Raw genomic sequence first — 20,589 nt, forward strand, 5'->3', positions numbered from 1 at the left:
GGGAACCAGTTTAAGGCCAAGATCACACGGAGTATCGATGCAGTTCTTGGCTGGATGCAAAGTAAGGCTATGTTCACACGCACTAATTACGGACGTAATTGACGGACGTATTTCGGCCGCAAGTACCAGACCGAACACAGTGCAGGGAGCCGGGCTCCTAGCATCATACTTCTGTACGACACTAGGAGTCCCTGCCTCGCTGCAGGACAACTGTCCCGTACTGTAATCATGTTTTCATCTAGTCACATTACAGCCATCTGCAGGAGCTCTCACGTCAGAAGTTCGGTGTGAAAAAGTTCCACATATAATGGGCCATATCCATGAAAGTAATTATGCCTGGTCCCAGCACAATGAATCATCTAACTTTACTAGAAGTAGCATTGTTCTGATTGCAGCTAATAAGTTCCCCTCAGCAACCTCCAGTCATTGAATTTAATCCGCTCACCAGCCATTGGTAGTAAGGATTGTAGACGGTGGAACGTCACCACTTTGGACACCTGTTGCCTTTACCGAAACATCAGGTGCAAGAAGAAATCCTTGTCGGCTCACCCAAGATTTGAGCAAGCAGAAGTCTCCTCTGTAGACACCACCTAGCTACAGAGTGCGGTCCCAGAAACGTGAGTGAGGATAGGTGATTGGGGATTAAGGAGCAGACCCAACACCTATACTCAGGCCCCTTTTTCAACAAGTCCATCGGAGCATAGTTTTGTAACAGTCAGTTTTGTTTTTTACACACAACCACACACACACAATCTCCTTTGACCTATGTAGATTATAACAAATGAAACAAAAACTTTTTGGGAAAATGTCAACATTTTAATTTTTAACATGCAGAGATTGGCAGCAGGCGCTTGGCTGTTCACTTCTTGGCGCGGACGCTATGGTTTATCGTTGTCGGGATCCCGGGCCGTTGGTTCTGAACGCTCACTGCTTGCCATTGCCATTGATTGGTTTCTTCTTGTGGGCATCACTGGAGAGAAACGCTTCGAGTTTGGGACGGCTAGTCATGCGCTTGACATAGGCAGAGAGGAGGGGAAAGCCGGAGAGGCAGTCGGGAGCCAGCACAAGATGGATCAGGAGAAGATCCAACAAGTTATAATCAACAAAGGAAATCTAGAAAATAGAAAGGAACACCACAACAGTGAGGACTACAAGACTTCTCTATACAACCGGGTCATTTTTATTTGAGCCAAGAAACGTATAATCTGGCGACAGCCTCTCCTTTATGTGCCCCATCTCCTACATAACGTGACCGGCGCTGTAATGTGGATAAGTGGTTTTTATTTTGAAAAACGATCATTTTTGAGTAATTTTAGATTTATGCTAATTAGTTTTAGACAACTGGGTGTGTTTATACCTTTTGACTAAGTGGTGAGACGTTTGACGCTGACCAATCAGCATCATACACCTCTCCATTCATGTCCATTTGTACTCCGCACAGCGTGATCTCACGAGATGACGCGGTGCTCTCAGACACCCACATGAGCTTTACTGAAGTGTCTTTACTGAAGACTCAAGCCATGATGTTATGTCTATTCACACTCCAACACTTCGGTAAAGTTTGTGTGGGACTTAAACAGCACAGCATGCTGTCATTCACAGCGTCATCTCACGAGATCATGCTGTGCAGTGATAAAGTCACACACAAACTTTACCGAAGTGTCGGGAGTGTGAATAGACATGGCGTCCTGGCTGGAGGTGATGTCTATTCACTCTCAAGACACTTCAGTAAAGTTAATGTGGGTGTATGTGACAGCACAGAGTGATCTTGAAGTCACGCTGTGCAGAGTACAAATGGACAGAAGTGTATGATGCTGATTGGTCAGCGTCAAACTTCTCTTTACAACACCCACTTAGACAACTGGGTGTATTTTTACCTTTTGACTAAGAAACTAATTAGCATAAATCTAAAATTGCTCCCAACTTACCCAAAAACGATAGATCAGATTATGTAGGAGACAGGGCATTTATAATCTGGTGACAGAGCCTCTAAGTCCTCCCATGTTAATCATATCATTGGGGGGGGGGGGGGTGGGAGGGATTCTCGCCACTACTTGTTATAGCTAGATTTTGCTCTCAAGCAAGGAGTTGAGAATTTAAGGATTTATAATATTCTTAAACACACACTTTATTCCCACTAGAGAACTTAACATGCGATCATTGGATTACTTGGATACTATAGCGCTTTCTAGGAGTACTGAGACAGCAGACTTGGGCTCCCTCTATCTGCAGGCTTCGTTGCCGTGCTTGCCGTTGACCGCGTCATCCAAGTCGTTAAACAGCGGAGATCTTGGTTAGGACAGGGTGTGATCTGCAGTATACAGCACCCCCGCAGCGCATGGAGCAGCCCAGCGCCGTACCTCATTCCTCCCACATACATGCATCTCAATTGTCGGGATGGGGTTAAATACCATTTATAACAAACTTCTAGTTCTCACCTCATTTCCTACCACGAAATCCTTCCCCTTGTTATTTGCGGCAAGCAGACGTTCAAAGTGACCAAATTCAGTGGACAGAGACTTAATGTATTCCTCTTTTCCATTTTCCTGAAAAAGGAAATCCCAAACCCAAGTCAAAAGCCGCGGTAAAGAGTCCATAAAGAGAGTAACCAGATTCCCTAGGACCACTCACATAGTTCTTATAGATCAGGTGCAGATATTTAATCCGGAGATCTTCGGCTCCATCATTAACCATGTCTATAAGCGTTGCCTCGCGAGGATTTTTTCCATAGAGACCTACAGACCAAGACCAGTTTAGAACAAATAATACAGGGCTCAATGTATGACCAAGTTAAAGGGGAAGGAGCGACGCCGGCAAGTAGCAATACCGTGATTCCTGGCGAGATGGCGCAAAATGGCATTGGACTGATAAAGCGTGAGATCTCCATCTTTAAATGCTGGAAGTTGGCCAAACACCTACAACAGGAAAAACTTCAATGGGTTTGTTTTTGGATTCACAAAAATGTCAGAAAACTCAGCGTCTCCTTCTCTATCCCACACAGCCTTCACGTAGGAGACCCGAATGAGCCTCTAATCTTACCGCATCTCGTTTCAGAACCCCTTTTAGCCAAGCGTCAAATGTTAAGCACTCCTCCTTCCACGCCAGTCCCTGGTCCGCCATGAGCATCCGCATCGCCTGACCGCGACCTGTCGGGAAGAACAAAGGCGTCCATTCATAAATACGGGTCTGGAAAGGCCTGGAGGTTTCCCCTGGACGATCCCTTTCATCTTCCATTTCAGGTAACACAAATCAATGTCATTTGTAGCGGAATTTGACTTCTCCTTTGAACGGGGAAACTTCTGCAAAGAATGCGCAGCCAACCGGCAGCATAAGTGGATATGCGGTGGATTTATAATACGCACCGCCGGTTGACTTACGCACGTATCCGGTGCAGAGTTTTCCCGTAGCATGTGGAGATTTCTTAAAATCTCATCCACTTTTCTGCTACTGTAACAGGTTGCAGATTTTCCACCAGCAAGTCTGGACAGGAAAATGGCAGCAATCCTGTTGTGTGAATGTAGCTTTGAGGTTATTCGGGACTTCTAAAAAAAACCAAACAATGGATTCGACTAACCTGTACTCACGCCTGAAATGCCCCCACTCAAGTGCCTCCGCTCTTGCAGCCGATCACTGGCCTAAGTGGTGATGCTGCCATGTACAGCACGTGATTGGCTGCAGCGGCACACGACTGCTGAGAGAGTACAGCACCAGAGCGGCAGGGAACGGGCCCACTGTGCTGGGGTGAGTACCAGATCACTTATTATATACTGCCCTAGTAAAGATTTTTTTTATAAGTCCCAGACGTCCCCTTTAATTACAGCAGACTAAGGCCTCATGCACATGACCGTGCTCGTAATTACGAGCACGGGCGGGCACGGCGAGCCGTGCTCCCATTATAAAGTATAGGAGCACGGCCCGTAAAATGAAAAAATAGAACATGTTCTATTTTTTTAACGGCACGGGCACCTTCCCGTGAGAAAACGGGAAGGTACCCGTGACTAACAGAAGTCTATGGGCCCGTTATTGCGGGTCGTAATTACGACCCGCAATAACGGGTGTTTTTATGGTCGTGTGCATGAGGCCTAAGCAGATTGGGGCTAAGCTGCAGTACCAGACACATCCACACGAGTATGGAGGTTGCCGTGTCATTTACTGCAATGTGTCGCTGCCCCTTTCTTCTGCTGATCGGCAGGTACCCCAGGAGAGGGACCCCCCCCCAGTGATCTCACACTAATCTATACGAAGAACAGGTCATCAATGTAAAGAAAACCTTTAAAAAGGTAGTTCTAAAAATAAAATCTCTACTCACCTCTGACATCAAAATAGATTATGGTGTATTCAGGCACTAGAGAGTGAAGGAGAAAACAGAAGGGTATTAGCTGCTGCTACGTCTCAAGTAAGAGCTCCGAATACGAAAACTAACTATTTCACTGCTAAAGCTCTCAGAATAGACAGAAGTTGTGCAGGTGAAGCAGCCAAAGACATTATGGGCAAGGACCAACCCCAGGCCCTCGTCTCCACATACTACTTCATAGCAGCATTCACCAACCTCAGGCCCACGTCTCCACATACTACTTCATAGCAGCGTTCACCAACCTCAGGCCCACGTCTCCACATACTACTTCATAGCAGCGTTCACCAACCCCAGGCCCACGTCTCCACATACTACTTCATAGCAGCGATCACCAACCTCAGGCCCACGTCTCCACATACTACTTCATAGCAGCGTTCACCAACCCCAGGCCCACGTCTCCACATACTACTTCATAGCAGAGATCACCAACCTCAGGCCCTCGTCTCCACATACTACTTCATAGCAGCGTTCACCAACCCCAGGCCCTCGTCTCCACATACTACTTCATAGCAGCGTTCACCAACCTCAGGCCCTCGTCTCCACATACTACTTCATAGCAGCGTTCACCAACCCCAGGCCCACGTCTCCACATACTACTTCATAGCAGAGATCACCAACCTCAGGCCCTCGTCTCCACATACTACTTCATAGCAGCGTTCACCAACCCCAGGCCCTCGTCTCCACATACTACTTCATAGCAGCGTTCACCAACCTCAGGCCCTCGTCTCCACATACTACTTCATAGCAGCGTTCACCAACCCCAGGCCCACGTCTCCACATACTACTTCATAGCAGCGATCACCAACCTCAGGCCCACGTCTCCACATACTACTTCATAGCAGCGTTCACCAACCCCAGGCCCACGTCTCCACATACTACTTCATAGCAGAGATCACCAACCTCAGGCCCTCGTCTCCACATACTACTTCATAGCAGCGTTCACCAACCCCAGGCCCTCGTCTCCACATACTACTTCATAGCAGCGTTCACCAACCCCAGGCCCACGTCTCCACATACTACTTCATAGCAGAGATCACCAACCTCAGGCCCTCGTCTCCACATACTACTTCATAGCAGCGTTCACCAACCCCAGGCCCACGTCTCCACATACTACTTCATAGCAGCGATCACCAACCCCAGGCCCTCGTCTCCACATACTACTTCATAGCAGCGTTCACCAACCTCAGGCCCTCGTCTCCACATACTACTTCATAGCAGCGTTCACCAACCCCAGGCCCTCGTCTCCACATACTACTTCATAGCAGCATTCACCAACCTCAGGCCCACGTCTCCACATACTACTTCATAGCAGCATTCACCAACCTCAGGCCCACGTCTCCACATACTACTTCATAGCAGCATTCACCAACCTCAGGCCCTCGTCTCCACATACTACTTCATAGCAGCGTTCACCAACCTCAGGCCCTCGTCTCCACATACTACTTCATAGCAGAGATCACCAACCTCAGGCCCTCGTCTCCACATACTACTTCATAGCAGCGTTCACCAACCTCAGGCCCTCGTCTCCACATACCACTTCATAGCAGCGTTCACCAACCTCAGGCCCACGTCTCCACATACTACTTCATAGCAGCGTTCACCAACCTCAGGCCCTCGTCTCCACATACCACTTCATAGCAGCGTTCACCAACCTCAGGCCCACGTCTCCATACTACTTCATAGCAGCGTTCACCAACCTCAGTATGTGGAGACGTGGGCCTGAGGTTGGTGAATGCTGCTATGAAGTAGTATGTGGAGACGTGGGCCTACTTCATAGCAGCGTTCACCAACCTCTGGAGCTTCTTGTGGCTCACAATTCCCTGCAGGTTCCACCCGAGCCATTGAGACCTGCAGAACATATTGTAAACCAATGGCACCAGGGAGGTCATGAAATTACTGACGCTTAACCCCAGGGTGGAGTCAGGGGTAGACAACCCACAATGCCGTTCTGTGTAGCCTGCAGTCATGCTGGTTTATGATCAGCCGCACCCTTCTGCGCCATTTGAAGAACGCTCAGTTTCTTGCACGCATCATAGACATCAGCATATAGATAAATCGTGAGCGCCCCCTAGTGGCTTCTCAAATGTAGATTCCATGTCAGAGAAGAGGAGCAGCACACAGTGCAGGAGCAGTGGGGCTGGTACTGTAACCTGTATAAGGTTCTAGTTTAATTTAATGAAGCCATAGGCAAAATGATGAAGCCCCGGTCACACTGCATTATGGTCTCCATTTAGCCTTAGTCAATGGGAAAAGCTCCTGTCGTATTAAAAAAAAAAAAAACCTCGACATCTATGGACAGGTGTATTACATAACTCAACTAGCCAGACTGAGGCCGAAAGAATGACCTTTGGATTTGTCTGGCCGAAGTCGTATTCCTTTTTTTGGAGGATGGAGTAGCGTAGAAGGCTACACTTTCATCCTGAGGGATCACACATGGGTGAAGTACGCCAGATATCACAGGCGTACGCTTAGCGTATAGGTCATGGGCTTTGATAGACTTTCATGAGGTATAAGTTAAACGGATACCATTATAGTCTACGGGCGACATATACGTAAAGGCATCTGTTATATGTTAACAGGGTCATGAGTTAATGAATGGTGTAAGTTACCCGTATAAGTAAGATATAGATGCCAGTATTAGGGCATCTGTCACATATATACGTCTGGAGCTAAACTGGCCACATGTGGACCATTAGGTCATTTAGGCTACCCCTCCCCCTGTCTGAAAGGTCTCCATGCTGTCCGCACTCCACCCAGTTCCCGGCTGATTTTTGTTTCAGCCTGGGGAAGCTACGTCACTAGAGCCTCCATGGGGTAGCCCAGTGATGTAACTGTTCATATATGTATATCACATTTACAGCACCTATTGCCGATATGCTATAAATGCCACAGACCGGTATATACCCATACCCAAAAAAAAAAAAAAAAAAAAAAAAAAGGGGGGGGGGGGGAAACATGGTATATATATATATATATATATATATATATATATATATATATATATATATATATATATATATATATATATATATATATATATATATATATATATATATATTGACAGTGATGTCAGGGCTTTCAACTATGGAGTTCCTGACCAGAGCATCGCAAGCTCTATAGCCGGGGACTGATGTCCTGGGAAAGCCCTTGACATCACTGTCTATATATGGACAGGGACGTTAGGGGCTTTAACCCCTTTCCGCGATTGGGCATGACTGTGTTCGGAATCAAAGTGATTACCCGTATTCGGGTGTACAGTTACGGCCAAGCGTCAAACTGTCACCATGTCAACAGACATGGTGACAGAGTCCCGAGCGCAACTGTCAGACAGTTGCCGAGCAGGACTCGCGGCACAGTACCAATCAGAGTGGTCCTGTGCCGGCACGAGCTGTGATTGACCAGTCAGTACTGACAGGCCAATCACAGCGCAGGAGCAGTGTTTTGCCGTCATCTCCGTCGGACAAGCTCATTCCTGTCAGAGAGCTTGTCAGTCGGAAGCCAGTGAGAATACTGTGAAGATTGTTAAAAAAAAAAACAAAAAAAAAAAACAGTGATCTGCCCCTTTGGTGCCCACTGGTTAAGAATGAAAATATATATCTAATATCTTTCAGTCCCAGTGTCCTTCTGCCGTGCTGTGATCTGTGCCCATCACCTGTCGCAGTACCCGGTCGCCATCACCCTGCTGTGTCCCTAGATTGCCCACTGCCCGAGTTCCCTGTTAGGTAGCAATGCCACGTCTTTTAGTTTTTCCCCTGGTAAGTAGGGTACCCCTACTAACTGAATACAGCAGGGTCGCTGGTCTGTTCTCATTCCACAGTTAAGAGTATAAGTTTATTTTTTTTGAAAAAAAAAAATGTGTTCGTCAGTTAGTTAGCAAGAGCTCGTTAGTATGGCCAAAAGAGACTTCTCAGCCGAGGAACCAGATGAAATGCTGTGTTCCGACACTGACAGCGCGAGTGAAGGTGGCGCTCAGTTCGTACCTCCATCTTCCTCCAGTGACTGAGTCTGCACCCCCCCCCCCCCCCGAAGAGTCGGAGGTCCTGCTCTGCCTGAGCTGACCTGGAAAGCTGCAGACAATTATACCCCCCCAGGTGCCTGATTTTGCAGCCCCCTCAGGCATTCAAATTGAAACTACGGGTTTCAGCCCCACTGATTATTTTAAGCCTTTTTTTTTTTTTTCAGACGCCCTTTTAGAATTAATTGTCCAGCAGACCAGCATTGATGCGGAACAATTTATCGCCCAGAACCCCGACTCATTTTATGGGAGAGGCCAAAATTGGACCTCCACAGACCCAGTGGATTGGGGAAGTCTTGGGGCTTATTTTTAAGTTTACGTCTCATAAAAAAAAAACAGTATTAGAGACTATTGGTCCCCTGATATTTTATATAACACCCCCATTTACCGCACAGTAATGACAAGGAAACGATTCGAAACCATCCTAAAGTTCCTGCATTACAAGGACAATAGTCAGCGCCCACCCCCACAGGACCCACATTTTGATAGGCTGTATAAAACACCATTAATTGCCCACTACTCGCAATTTTTTCCCCAAGTTTATACCCCCCAACAAAATATTTCGGTGGATGAATCACTAGTGATCTTCAAGGGTAGACGGCACTCCAGGCAGTATCTACCCAATAGAAAAAAAAAAAGCCCGGTACGGCATAAAACTCTACAAGCTGTGAAAGTGCCACCGGTTACACCTACTCTTTTATGGTCTATGAGGGAAAAGACTCCCATATAGATCCCCCAGAATGCCCCCCCCCCCTTCCTAGGAATTAGTGGAAAGATCGTATGGGATCTTATCCATCCTTTACTTGGCAAAGGATATCATCTTTATCTGGACAACTTCTACAATAGTGTCCCATCGCTAAAAGTTCTGTCATCCAGATCGGCGTGCGGAACAATCGCAGAAATCAGAAGGGCCTCCCCAAAACTTTGCTGGGTCAGATCCTAAAATTAGGATAGAGCAGAGCTGTCTGCAGCGACGATCTGCTCCTCCCAAAGTATAAGGATAAAAGGGACGTCCTTATACTGAACAGCAGTCACAACAGCAGAGGCAGCCTAGTCCCTGTACGCGGATCCACCACCCAAGTCCCAAACCATATTGTGTACAGGAGTTCAACAAATATATGGGTGGCGTTGACCTGTCTGACCAGGTTATAAAACCGTACAGCGCCATGCGCAAGACCAGGGGATGGTATAAAAAGCTGTCTGTGCATCTTACACAGGTGGCAGCATACAACGCCTCTGTCCTCTGCAGATACGCCGGCAGTGGGGATACGTTCCTGCAATATCAGGAAAAGGTCATCAAGTCCCTGATATTTGGTGACCAGGAAGGGGAGGGCAGTTCATCCGGTTCTTCCGTCAGCAGGATAATTCCCGGTCAGCATTTCCCCACAGAAATCCCCCGCACTGAAAAAAAAACAGAAGCCCCCCCAAAAAATGCCGTGTGCGCGCCATTCTTCATTCACCTTTTCTGTCTCTCATATTGGCCATGACCAATTAGTCATTTTTTTTTTTTACTGATCAGCCCCATTTAAAATTTGTAAAAAAAATACCTAAAACAAAACGAAAAATTCTCACTATACCAAGGACCCGAGGGAGTGTCTGTCCCATCCAGGTTGCAAATCTGGGTGAGAGGAATAAATCCAGATGAGATTGGTTGTCTCAGCAAATCTTTTTTTGCCGAGGCCTTGGATTTATTTTTTGGGCTGGATTTTATGGAATGCTGGGTAGGTTGGTAGTGGGACCCGCCATTCCCTCTCCCTCCATAGCGGGTTTTCCAGGTTGTCCTTATTTACTAAATTTAAAGTATTTCTTATTATACCCCTAGAGGAATACCTAGAGGGTTGTCACTTCACAAATCAAAAATTCTCACTATACCCCTAGATGAATACCTTGAAAGCAGTGGCGTAACTACCGCGGTAGCAGCAGTAGCGGCTGCTACGGGGCCGGTGGCGCCGCTAGCAGCCGTTATGGCTGCTACAGCGGGGCCCGCGCCGCCGAGCCTTACACAGGCCCTCTCATCATGCCTGTAGGTGTCGCTAGCACCGGAGGGGGCCCCAGTGCTAGCGGCAGCCAAATACATGTGTTAGCACTGAATGGCCGGGCATGTTCCGTGCCTGACCATCCAGTGCCTTACAATGACACTGATTGGCTAGCGGCGCGATGACATCGCGCCGCTTCCATGCTGGGAAGGTGCTGATTGGCAGGGCAAGTCAATCTGCCCCGCCAATCAGCGTCATTGGAGGACGCTCATTCAGCTCCTGCAGACATGCTCAGAAGAGAGCATGTCTGCATCGCCAGTGAACAGCGTGGGAACCGGATCATGTGAGTATGGCAATTTATTTATTTTTTTCTTCAAAAATGTGAATGGCATTATCTATAATGGGGTTGGGGGTCGTCTTTACGTGGGCTATTATATATAGGGGGGTCTATATGTGGGGCAGTAGCTACAGGGGGGTCTATATGTGGGGGTGTGGGCCACTATATACAGGGGGCTCTATATGTGGGCCATTATATACAGGGGGGGGTCTATATGTGGGCCACTATATACAGGGGGGGGTCTATATGTGGGGCACTAGCTACAGGGGAGGTCTATATGTGGGCCACTATCTACAGGGGGGTCTATATGTGGGGCAGTATATGTGAGACACTATACAAGGGTGGGCTATATGTAGAGCACTATCTATAGGGGAGCTATTTTTTAGGGTACTTTCTATAGGGGTGGGCTATGTGTGGGACACTATATACAGGGGTGGGATACCTGTGGGGCACTAGCAACAGGGTGGCTATATGTAGTGCACAGTCTACAGGGGTGGGCTATATGTGGGACACTATATACAGGAGGAGCTATATGTGAGACACTACAGAGGTGGGCTATACGTGGAGCACTAACTATAGGGGAAGCTATATGTAGGGCAGCACGGTGGCTCAGTGGTTAGCGCTATTGCCTTGCAGCTCTGGAGTCCATATGTGGGCACTATCTACAGGGGCTTCTATGTAGGTCACCATCTACAGGGGGCACGGTGTGTGTGTGTGTGTGTGAAACAGTTATATTTAGATGTGTTGAGAATTTTAACTTTGTTTATAGGTGCAGAAATGTTTTAAAAGTGAGAAGCTGAAGACATGTGAGCGGCAAACTGCAGAAATGGGTCATGGCCGGGAGAAATCCATCATAGATGTCTGAACCGGAGGGAGAAGAAAAGAACTAGAATCTGAGATGTCACCGGTGAGTCACTTAATGTAAATGTTTATTCTGCCTCTAATCAGTATTGTAGTCACTGTATGATCTGCAGCGAGATGATGGTGGTATGATTTTTTTTTTGTGAAACCGCATCTCCCAGCATATCCTTACCATTGTTCCGGCCATGCTGGGAGCTGTAGTTTTACACCGTACAAACCTATACGCAGTGGCGTAACTACCGCTATAGCAGCCGTAGCGACTTCTACGGGGCCTGCAGCATAAGGGGGCCCATGGCCGCAGGCTCCGCTAGCAGCCGCTATGGCTGCTTGCTACAGCGCGACGCCACTGAAGGGGTTGTTCCTACAAAAGACATGCATCCCCTATCCACAGGATAGGGGATACATGTGGGATCGCTGGGACGCCCAGCGATGAGGAGAACGGACCGAAAGTCCCCCCTAAGTTCTCCATGACAAACCTCGGACTTCCGGGGTCTGTGTCGGCAGCTCCGTAGAAATGAATGGAGCGCCAGTCGCACTTGTGCGCATGCGTGACCAGCGCTCCTTTCATTTTTATTGAACTGCGCAGACGCCAGAAGTCCGAGGTTAGTCATGGAGAACTTCGGGGGACTTTCGGTCCCCCGTTCTCCTTATTGCTGCCAGCGATCACACATGTATCCCCTATCCTGTGGATAGGGGATGCATGTCTTTTGTAGGACAAACTATAGGCCGTTTTTTTTGGGGGGGGGGGGGGCTTATATGGTGTTATCTACAGAGGGGGCTGTATGGTGTTATCTACAGGGGGCTGTGTATGGTGCTATCTATAGGGGGGCGCTGTGTGGTAGAATCTATAGGGAGGCACTATCTACAAGGGGGGGGGGGTTGTGTGATACCCAGCAGAGGGGGGGCCCCAGTCAAAAGTTTGCTATGGGGCCCAGTCTTTCCTATTTATGCCCCTGCTTGAAAGGTGTTACATTACAATCTAAATCTTCTCACTATACTGCTAGATGAATTTTTTGAGGGGTTTAGTTTCCTAAATGGGGTCACTTTTCTGGGTTTCTAATGTTTAGACACCCAGAGCCTCTGTTTTCATGACAAAGGGCCGTAAACGCCATCGTAGTCGGCCTGAGATGTTGCATGGTGCTCCTTACCTTCTGAGCCCCGCCACATGCTCAAACTGCAGTTCATCTCCACAAATGGGGTATTGCCGTATTCAGGAGAAATTGTGTAACAAACTGTGGGTGCTTTTTCTCCTTTAACCCCTTGTGAAAATTATGAATTTGGGGCTAAAGCAACATTTTCTTTGAAAAAAAAACATCTAAATTTTATTATTTTACTGCCCAGTGTATGAAACACCTGTGGGGTCAAACTGCTCACTATACCACTTGAAAAATTCCTTGAGGGGTGTAGTTTCCCAAATTGAGTCACTTTTCAGGGGTTTCCACTGCACTGGCACCTTTACAAATGCGACATCGTGCAGAGAAATCAATCCAGCACTCCAAAAGCTAAATGGCGCTCCTTCCTTTCAGAGTCCTGCCGCTTGCCCAAACAGCAGTTTATGACCACGTTTGGTATTTCCGTACTCTGGAGAAGTCTGTTTACAAATGTTGGGGTGCTTTTCCTCATTTATTTGTTGAAAAAAATATAAGTAATGATAAATCTTATTGGAAAATAATGTAATTTTTCATTTTCACTGCCCAATTCTAATGAAATCTATGAAACACCTGTGGGGTCAAAATGCTCACTACCCCCCCCCCCCAGATGAAAATTCCTTGAGGGGTGTAGTTTCCAAGATGGGGTATTTTTTGGGGTGTTTCCGTTATTTTTGCACCACAAGACCTCTTCTAACCTGACATGGTGCCTGAAATATAATTTAGGAAAAGGAGGGCCCAAAAATCCTCCAGGTGCTCCTTTGCTTCTGGGGCCGGTGTTTCAGGTCCGTAGCACACTAGGGCCACATGTGGGAGATTTCTAAAAACTTCAGAATCAGGACAAAAAATATTCAGTTGTGTTTCTCTGGTAAAAACACAGTATTACAGAATTTTTTTTATTAAAATGGAATTACTGCAAAAAAAATAAAAAAATGAAATTTGCCTTCCACTTGGCTTTAATTCCTGTGAAACGCATAAAGGGTTAAGAAACTTCCTCAATGCTGTTTTAAATACTTTAAGGGGTGCAGTTTTTAAAATGGGGTGATTTGTGGGGGTTCCTAATATATAAGGCCCTCAGAACTGAACTGGTCCCTAAGAAAAAAAAATAAAATAAAAGGCTTTTTAAATGTTCTAGAAAATGTGAGAAATTGCAGCTAAACTTATAAGCCTTGTAACGTCCTAGAAAAATAAATGTTCAAAAAACGGTGCCAATCTAAAGTAGACATGTGGGTGATGTTAGCTAGTGACTATTTTGTGTGGTATTACTATCTGTCTTACAAGCAGATACATTTGAATTTAGAAAATGCTAATTTTTTGCAAATTCTCTAAATTTTGGCATTTTTCACACAATATTGTATAATGACCACATTTTTTCACTAACTTAAAGTCCAATGTGTCACGAGAAAACAATCTCAGAATCGCTAGGATAGGTAAAAGCATTCAAGTGATTACCACATAGTAACAAGTCAGATTTAAAAATGAGGCTGTGTCACATGGTCCAAAAGTGGCTGTGTCCTTAAGGGGTTAAAAAGCCGGAATCCCCGGCCAGAGCGTCGGCAACTCTGGCTGAGGATTTTGCTCTTGAGAGCGCCCCGATGGCGCAGTCTACAGAGCGGGGTGGGGAGTGGCACTATGAGAGCCATCTATAGTGGGTGCTGTGGCACTACATGACAGCCATCTATAGTGGGTGCTGTGGCACTACATGACAGCCATCTATAGTGGGTGCTGTGGCACTACATGACAGCCATCTATAGTGGGTGCTGTGGCACTACATGACAGCCATCTATAGTGGGTGCTGTGGCACTACATGACAGCCATCTATAGTGGGTGCTGTGGCACTACATGACAGCCATCTATAGTGGGTGCTGTGGCACTACATGACAGCCATCTATAGTGGGTGCTGTGGCACTACATGACAGCCATCTATAGTGGGTGCTGTGGCACTACATGACAGCCATCTATAGTGGGTACTGTGGCACTGTATGACAGCTATCTATAGTGGGTACTGTGGCACTATGTATATGGACTAATGAAATCAGTTGTTTTATTAACGGTCATGAGAAAACGGATTGCCGTCAAAAACGGTCAGACTGCCAGGAAATGGACGAAAATTTGGAGACACGCCGACGCAAAACAGCTGATCACATAAGCATCACGGCTTCTGCTCCTAGACGAGCCGCCGACAGTACGACGGGGGGCAATGGTTTGACGTTTGTTTTTGGTGACGGCAAGAAAATTGCTGCAGGAAATGGCCATCCAAGAAACAGGGGGGGGGGGGAGCAAGGCCAGGACAGTACCAGGCACGCAGGACACCTCTGGGTAGTCAGGAGCCACATAAGAGACCACCCTGGCATTATAGAGACCTAAATGACCCCTTATAGGCAGCAACATTCACATTTCAGGTCCACCGCGTCCGTGCATCTTGATTTGCGAGGAACCTATGACACTCGTACAGGCTCATCACCAGACCAACAGGAGGCCATCATAGATAAGAGCAGAGGGTCCCTTAGGGATCAGACGAGCGTAAAACTCATCAGGGCGAAGCGCGTGAAAATCACGTACAACACACGGACCATTGATTTCACTGGGGCCATTCACACATGCAGGAGTCTTCACGCAGCGCGTGTCCGTTACGTAAAACTCACGCCATGTCCTATCGTGGGAAGTTTTTCACACACCAATCGCCCATTGAAGTCAAATCACGCACAGAACACACATCCGCGTGATTTGCGCATCAATCCCAAAAAAATATATAGATGAGCGCGTGAGTAACGCATGACGCTCGCAAAGCCCATCGACGCATAACGGACCAGATTCAATCTGATCCGCCGTGTGAACGTAGCCTTAGAAGATCTGCTCCACCTGCGCACGGACGTGTAGTGCAGGCTTTGTTACAGCCGGATCTGCCATATTAAATAACGTCTCCTGGATCTCACAATACTCCAGATACAATTACTTAACCCCCTAACGACAGGCCGCGTGCCGAGTCTTCCCCGCCCCGACTTACAAAAGACAGAACCTCTTTATTTTGCCGCCGATAAAGTCCTATTTTGTCACCTCATCTCCCACAGAAAATATAATAGTCGTAGGTACCCCGAAACAGTGCCAATATAAAGGGCGGCTCACCCTAAAAAAAAAAAAAAAGTTACATCTCAGGATACCGCGACAAAAAGTCTCATTTATAACCAGTTTTCCTCAGAAAACGAATCCACTATAAAATTTGGTATCGCTGGAATGACGTCGACGCGTAAAATAAAGCCAACGTGGTTTTTACTGCATGGAAAACGCCATAAAAACAAGACAATGGAGGAATCAGTTTTTTCCCCTCAGTCCACCCCAGAAATAGTTGACGGTTTCCCAGTGCATTAAACGGTGTCGAGAAAAAACTACAACTCGTCCCGCAAACAACAAGACCGCGTACGGCGACATCAACGGAAAATATAAGTTATGGCTTTTCGAAGATGAAAAACAAAAAATATCTGCGGAGAGAAAGGGTTAAACACCGCCCGGACTCACAGGGGCACTCCTCAAGTGCCAACCCCAAGAGCGGAGGTCCGGGACTACACGTTGACCCCTGCGGTCCTGCACACGACGTTTACAGATCAGTGATCGCGTACAGGACGTTTATAACGTACATTACACAGGAACAACGGGGTCTTAAAGGGACAGGATCAGAATTGAAATATTTTGCATCATTTCAGCAACAAAGTCCGACAACATGAAGGAACATACGGACGAAAATCCACACAAAGTGTGAGAAGACCAGACAGATATAAAACGAAGCCGACATCTATAACCGTGCTAGCCGCTAAGCACGGCCGCCCGCACACTACACCGCCCGCACGCTACACCGCGCCCGTCAGCAGATCCGTCTTACTTGTGTCGTGAGGTAAAATGCGCGGGAAATGTCAGGAGCCGCAGAGAAGTGGCACAGGTACGGGCGGACGGAGGGGAGAGCTGAGGTTTTATACATGGCGTGACGTGAGGAGCTGACAGATCACCACTCCCACACTGTGCCGGGCCGAGTGCAAGGAGGCGGGCAGTGACCATGGACGAGGGACAGAAGTGCGGCCCCTCACAGGGATAATGGCGGACACACGCCGACAGTCCCCTCATCTACGTGTAGTCTCCGGTACATGGAGGCGGCAGACAGTAATAACAGTCATGGCTTCCCTTCACCGTGGTCATAAGAGTCTATTCAGACGCTGCAGTTCAGGTAAAAAAAAAAAGGGTATCCGTAAGCCGAACGCTTTTTTTCCGCAATTGAATTCGTTTTTACGCAGACTTCAACCGCAATTTAGACGCGTTTTTTTTGCCGAGTTTTTTTTTTCCTATTTCAAGAGACAAAGTGAAACTCCGCGCGCGTTTATTTCCGTCTCCCATTGATTTCAATGGGGTTTTTGAGGAGGAAAACGCCTCGCGTTAGGGCATGTCACTTATTTTTCCTGCGAGCGGGTTTTTTTTTTGCTCGCGGTAAAAAACTCAGTGTGAACAGGGCTCAACAGTGTTTATTGCCAAGCAGAAAAAACCTACGTAAAAATTTTCTTCAGGATTTTTGAGGCGGCTTTTGAAATGCAAACCTTTTTTTTTTTTTTTAATGCGCGGGCAGTTTCTGGTCGTCATAATCCGCTCCAAATGAACGGCGTGTTTTTTTCCTACCTGCCATTGATTTTAATCGAGGTTTAGATGCAGAAAATCTTCCCGAGGCAGAAAAAAAACGCCTCTAACTCCAATGGAGAGAGATTTGGGCCGTTTTTTTGGCGCTGATTCCAAAGCAGTTTTGTCATCAAAAAACGCCGTTTGAATTGGTTTACACGTCTCAGATTTGTTGCATCGAAAAAAGCATCAAATCGCGGTAAAAATCCATTGCCACGGATTTGCGTTGATTTTTGTCTATGTGGTTATTACAGGTGAAGCACAACTTGACCGCACCAACTGAATAAAGCCGAAGGCCCTGTTCACACATCGTTTTTTTGCAGGCCGTTTGCCGCGATTTTACCTGCGTTTTTGCACGCGGCCATTGAGCGCCGTGGGCAAAAACGCCCCTAAATCCGCTTTCTCTGCCTCCCATTGATGTCAATGGGAGGTCAGAGACGTAAACGCCTGAAGATCGGGCATGCCGCTTCTTTTTCCCACGAGATGGTTTTTCCACTCGTGGGAAAAAAACGCCTCCGCCTCCCATTGAAATCAATGGGAGGCATTTTTGGTGCGTTTTCCGACCTCCAAGGCTGTTTTCACATTTGCAAAACGACGGAAATCATGACGGAAACTCGACAGAATCTATAAAGTCAGTGGGTTCCGTCAGGCGCCATTCGTTTCCATAATGCGACGGTTCTGGCGCTTCCGTTTTTCTCGTTCTGCTTCTATAATTGAGCAAAACAGAAAAAAAATAATCTTTTCACCACGTTTTTTTCCAGACGTTAAACTTACAGTGCGGTAAAAAACCACCGCAACCAAAAATTATTCAAATCGCGGTAAAAATGCATGCTGTTGAAATCAATGGGCAGATGTTTGGAGGCGTTCAGCCCCCGCATGTTTACGTCTGAACACACCCTAATAGAATGCCACTAATTTATTCAGAGGCACACGCTACCGGCCATTTCCGTTATTTCGCATAGAGTTCGATAATTTCGTTAACAAGAAAAGCAGGGACAAGGGAGACATTTGTAAAAGAAAAAAATTCCACCAGGATCGGCAACAGAAATGACGGTATTATGTTATTTTAACTTTTTCGTTTGGCAGCATGTGACCGGTCCTCTGACTCCGGGTCTGTGGCCCCTTCTAGACATGGGCCCACGGGCACTTCCCTAAAGCCCTAATGGTCAGTTCACCACTGCCCAGCAACAGACGGTCGCCTACTATTTTGGTGGCAGGTATTGCTGACATGCCACAGTTGCTGCCACTACAGTTGCTGCCACTCTCCCATGATAGAGTGGTAAAGTCTCGTAAATAATTTTTTCCTTTTCATGAACACTTCTATAGATAATAGTATAATGTGTTTATTATACCTGAAATCATATCAAATAAATAATACTACCATACAATGACCCAATCATACCGCCGTACAGAGACTGTATAATACCTCCATACAGAGACTGTATAATACCTCCATACAGAGACCGTATAATACCTCCGTACAGAGACCGTATAATACCGCCGTACAGAGACTGTATAATACCTCCGTACAGAGACAGTATAATACCTCCGTACAGAGACTGTGTAATACCTCCATACAGAGACTGTATAATACCTCCATACAGAGACTGTATAATACCTCCATACAGAGACTGTATAATACCTCCATACAGAGACTGTATAATACCTCCATACAGAGACTGTATAATACCTCCATACAGAGACTGTATAATACCGCCATACAGAGACTGTATAATACCTCCATACAGAGACTGTATAATACCGCCATACACAGACTGTATAATACCGCCGTACAGAGACTGTATAATACCACCATACAGAGACTGTATAATACCTCCATACAGAGACTGTATAATACCTCCATACAGAGCCTGTATAATACCTCCATACAGAGACTGTATAATACCTCCATACAGAGACTGTATAATACCGCCATACAGAGACTATAATACCGCCATACAGAGACTGTATAACACCTCCATACAGAGACTGTATAATACCTCCATACAGAGACTGTATAATACCGCCATACAGAGACTATAATACCGCCATACAGAGACTGTATAATACCTCCATACAGAGACTGTATAATATCTCCATACAGAGACTGTATAATACCGCCATACAGAGACTGTATAATACCGCCATACAGAGACTGTATAATACCGCCATACAGAGACTGTATAATACCGCCATACAGAGACTGTATAATACCTCCATACAGAGACTGTATAATACCTCCATACAGAGACTGTATAATACCTCCATACAGAGACTGTATAATACCTCCATACAGAGACTGTATAACACCGCCATACAGAGACAGTATAACACCTCCATACAGAGACTGTATAATACCGCCATACAGAGACTGTATAATACCTCCATACAGAGACTGTATAATACCTCCATACAGAGACTGTATAATACCTCCATACAGAGACTGTATAATACCTCCATACAGAGACTGTATAATACCTCCATACAGAGACTGTATAATACCTCCATACACAGACTGTATAATACCGCCATACACAGACTGTATAATACCGCCATACACAGACTGTATAATACCGCCATACAGAGACTGTATAATACCTCCATACAGAGACTGTATAATACCTCCATACAGAGACTGTATAATACCACCATACAGAGACTGTATAATACCTCCATACAGAGACTGTATAATACCTCCATACAGAGACTGTATAATACCTCCATACAGAGACTGTATAATACCTCCATACAGAGACTGTATAATACCTCCATACAGAGACTGTATAATACCTCCATACAGAGACTGTATAATACCTCCATACAGAGACTGTATAATACCTCCATACAGAGACTGTATAATACCTCCATACAGAGACTGTATAATACCTCCATACAGAGACTGTATAATACCTCCATACAGAGACTATAATACCTCCATACAGAGACTGTATAATACCTCCGTACAGAGACTGTATAATACCTCCGTACAGAGACCGTATAATACCACCATACAGAGACTGTATAATACCTCCATACAGAGACTGTATAATACCTCCATACAGAGACTGTATAATACCTCCATACAGAGACTGTATAATACCTCCATACAGAGACTGTATAATACCTCCATACAGAGACTGTATAATACCTCCATACAGAGACTATAATACCTCCATACAGAGACTGTATAATACCTCCATACAGAGACTGTATAATACCTCCGTACAGAGACTGTATAATAC

The 20,589-nt window shown here is 46.2% G+C and overlaps 1 protein-coding gene across 3 annotated transcripts; it reads right to left on the bottom strand.

Annotated features, from left to right (window-relative positions):
- Positions 1-794: 794 nt before the first annotated feature.
- Positions 795-16,678, bottom strand: GSTP1 (glutathione S-transferase pi 1). Of its 3 annotated transcripts, none has more exons than XM_075842262.1 (7): positions 16,569-16,678; positions 4,310-4,345; positions 3,040-3,146; positions 2,828-2,915; positions 2,632-2,735; positions 2,439-2,546; positions 795-1,113 (listed from the first exon to the last, which is right to left on the bottom strand). In XM_075842262.1, coding segments are annotated over exons 1-7 (633 nt in total). In that variant the 5' UTR covers positions 16,570-16,678; the 3' UTR covers positions 795-924. The 3 variants fall into 3 exon arrangements, with proteins under 3 accessions (XP_075698377.1, XP_075698376.1, XP_075698378.1); XM_075842261.1 differs by lacking the exon at positions 16,569-16,678 and adding an exon at positions 16,424-16,496; XM_075842263.1 differs by lacking the exon at positions 16,569-16,678 and adding an exon at positions 16,208-16,246.
- Positions 16,679-20,589: the final 3,911 nt, after the last annotated feature.

Source organism: Rhinoderma darwinii, chromosome 11, assembly GCF_050947455.1.
Source record: "Rhinoderma darwinii isolate aRhiDar2 chromosome 11, aRhiDar2.hap1, whole genome shotgun sequence".
NCBI classification, from domain to species: Eukaryota; Metazoa; Chordata; class Amphibia; order Anura; family Rhinodermatidae; genus Rhinoderma; species Rhinoderma darwinii.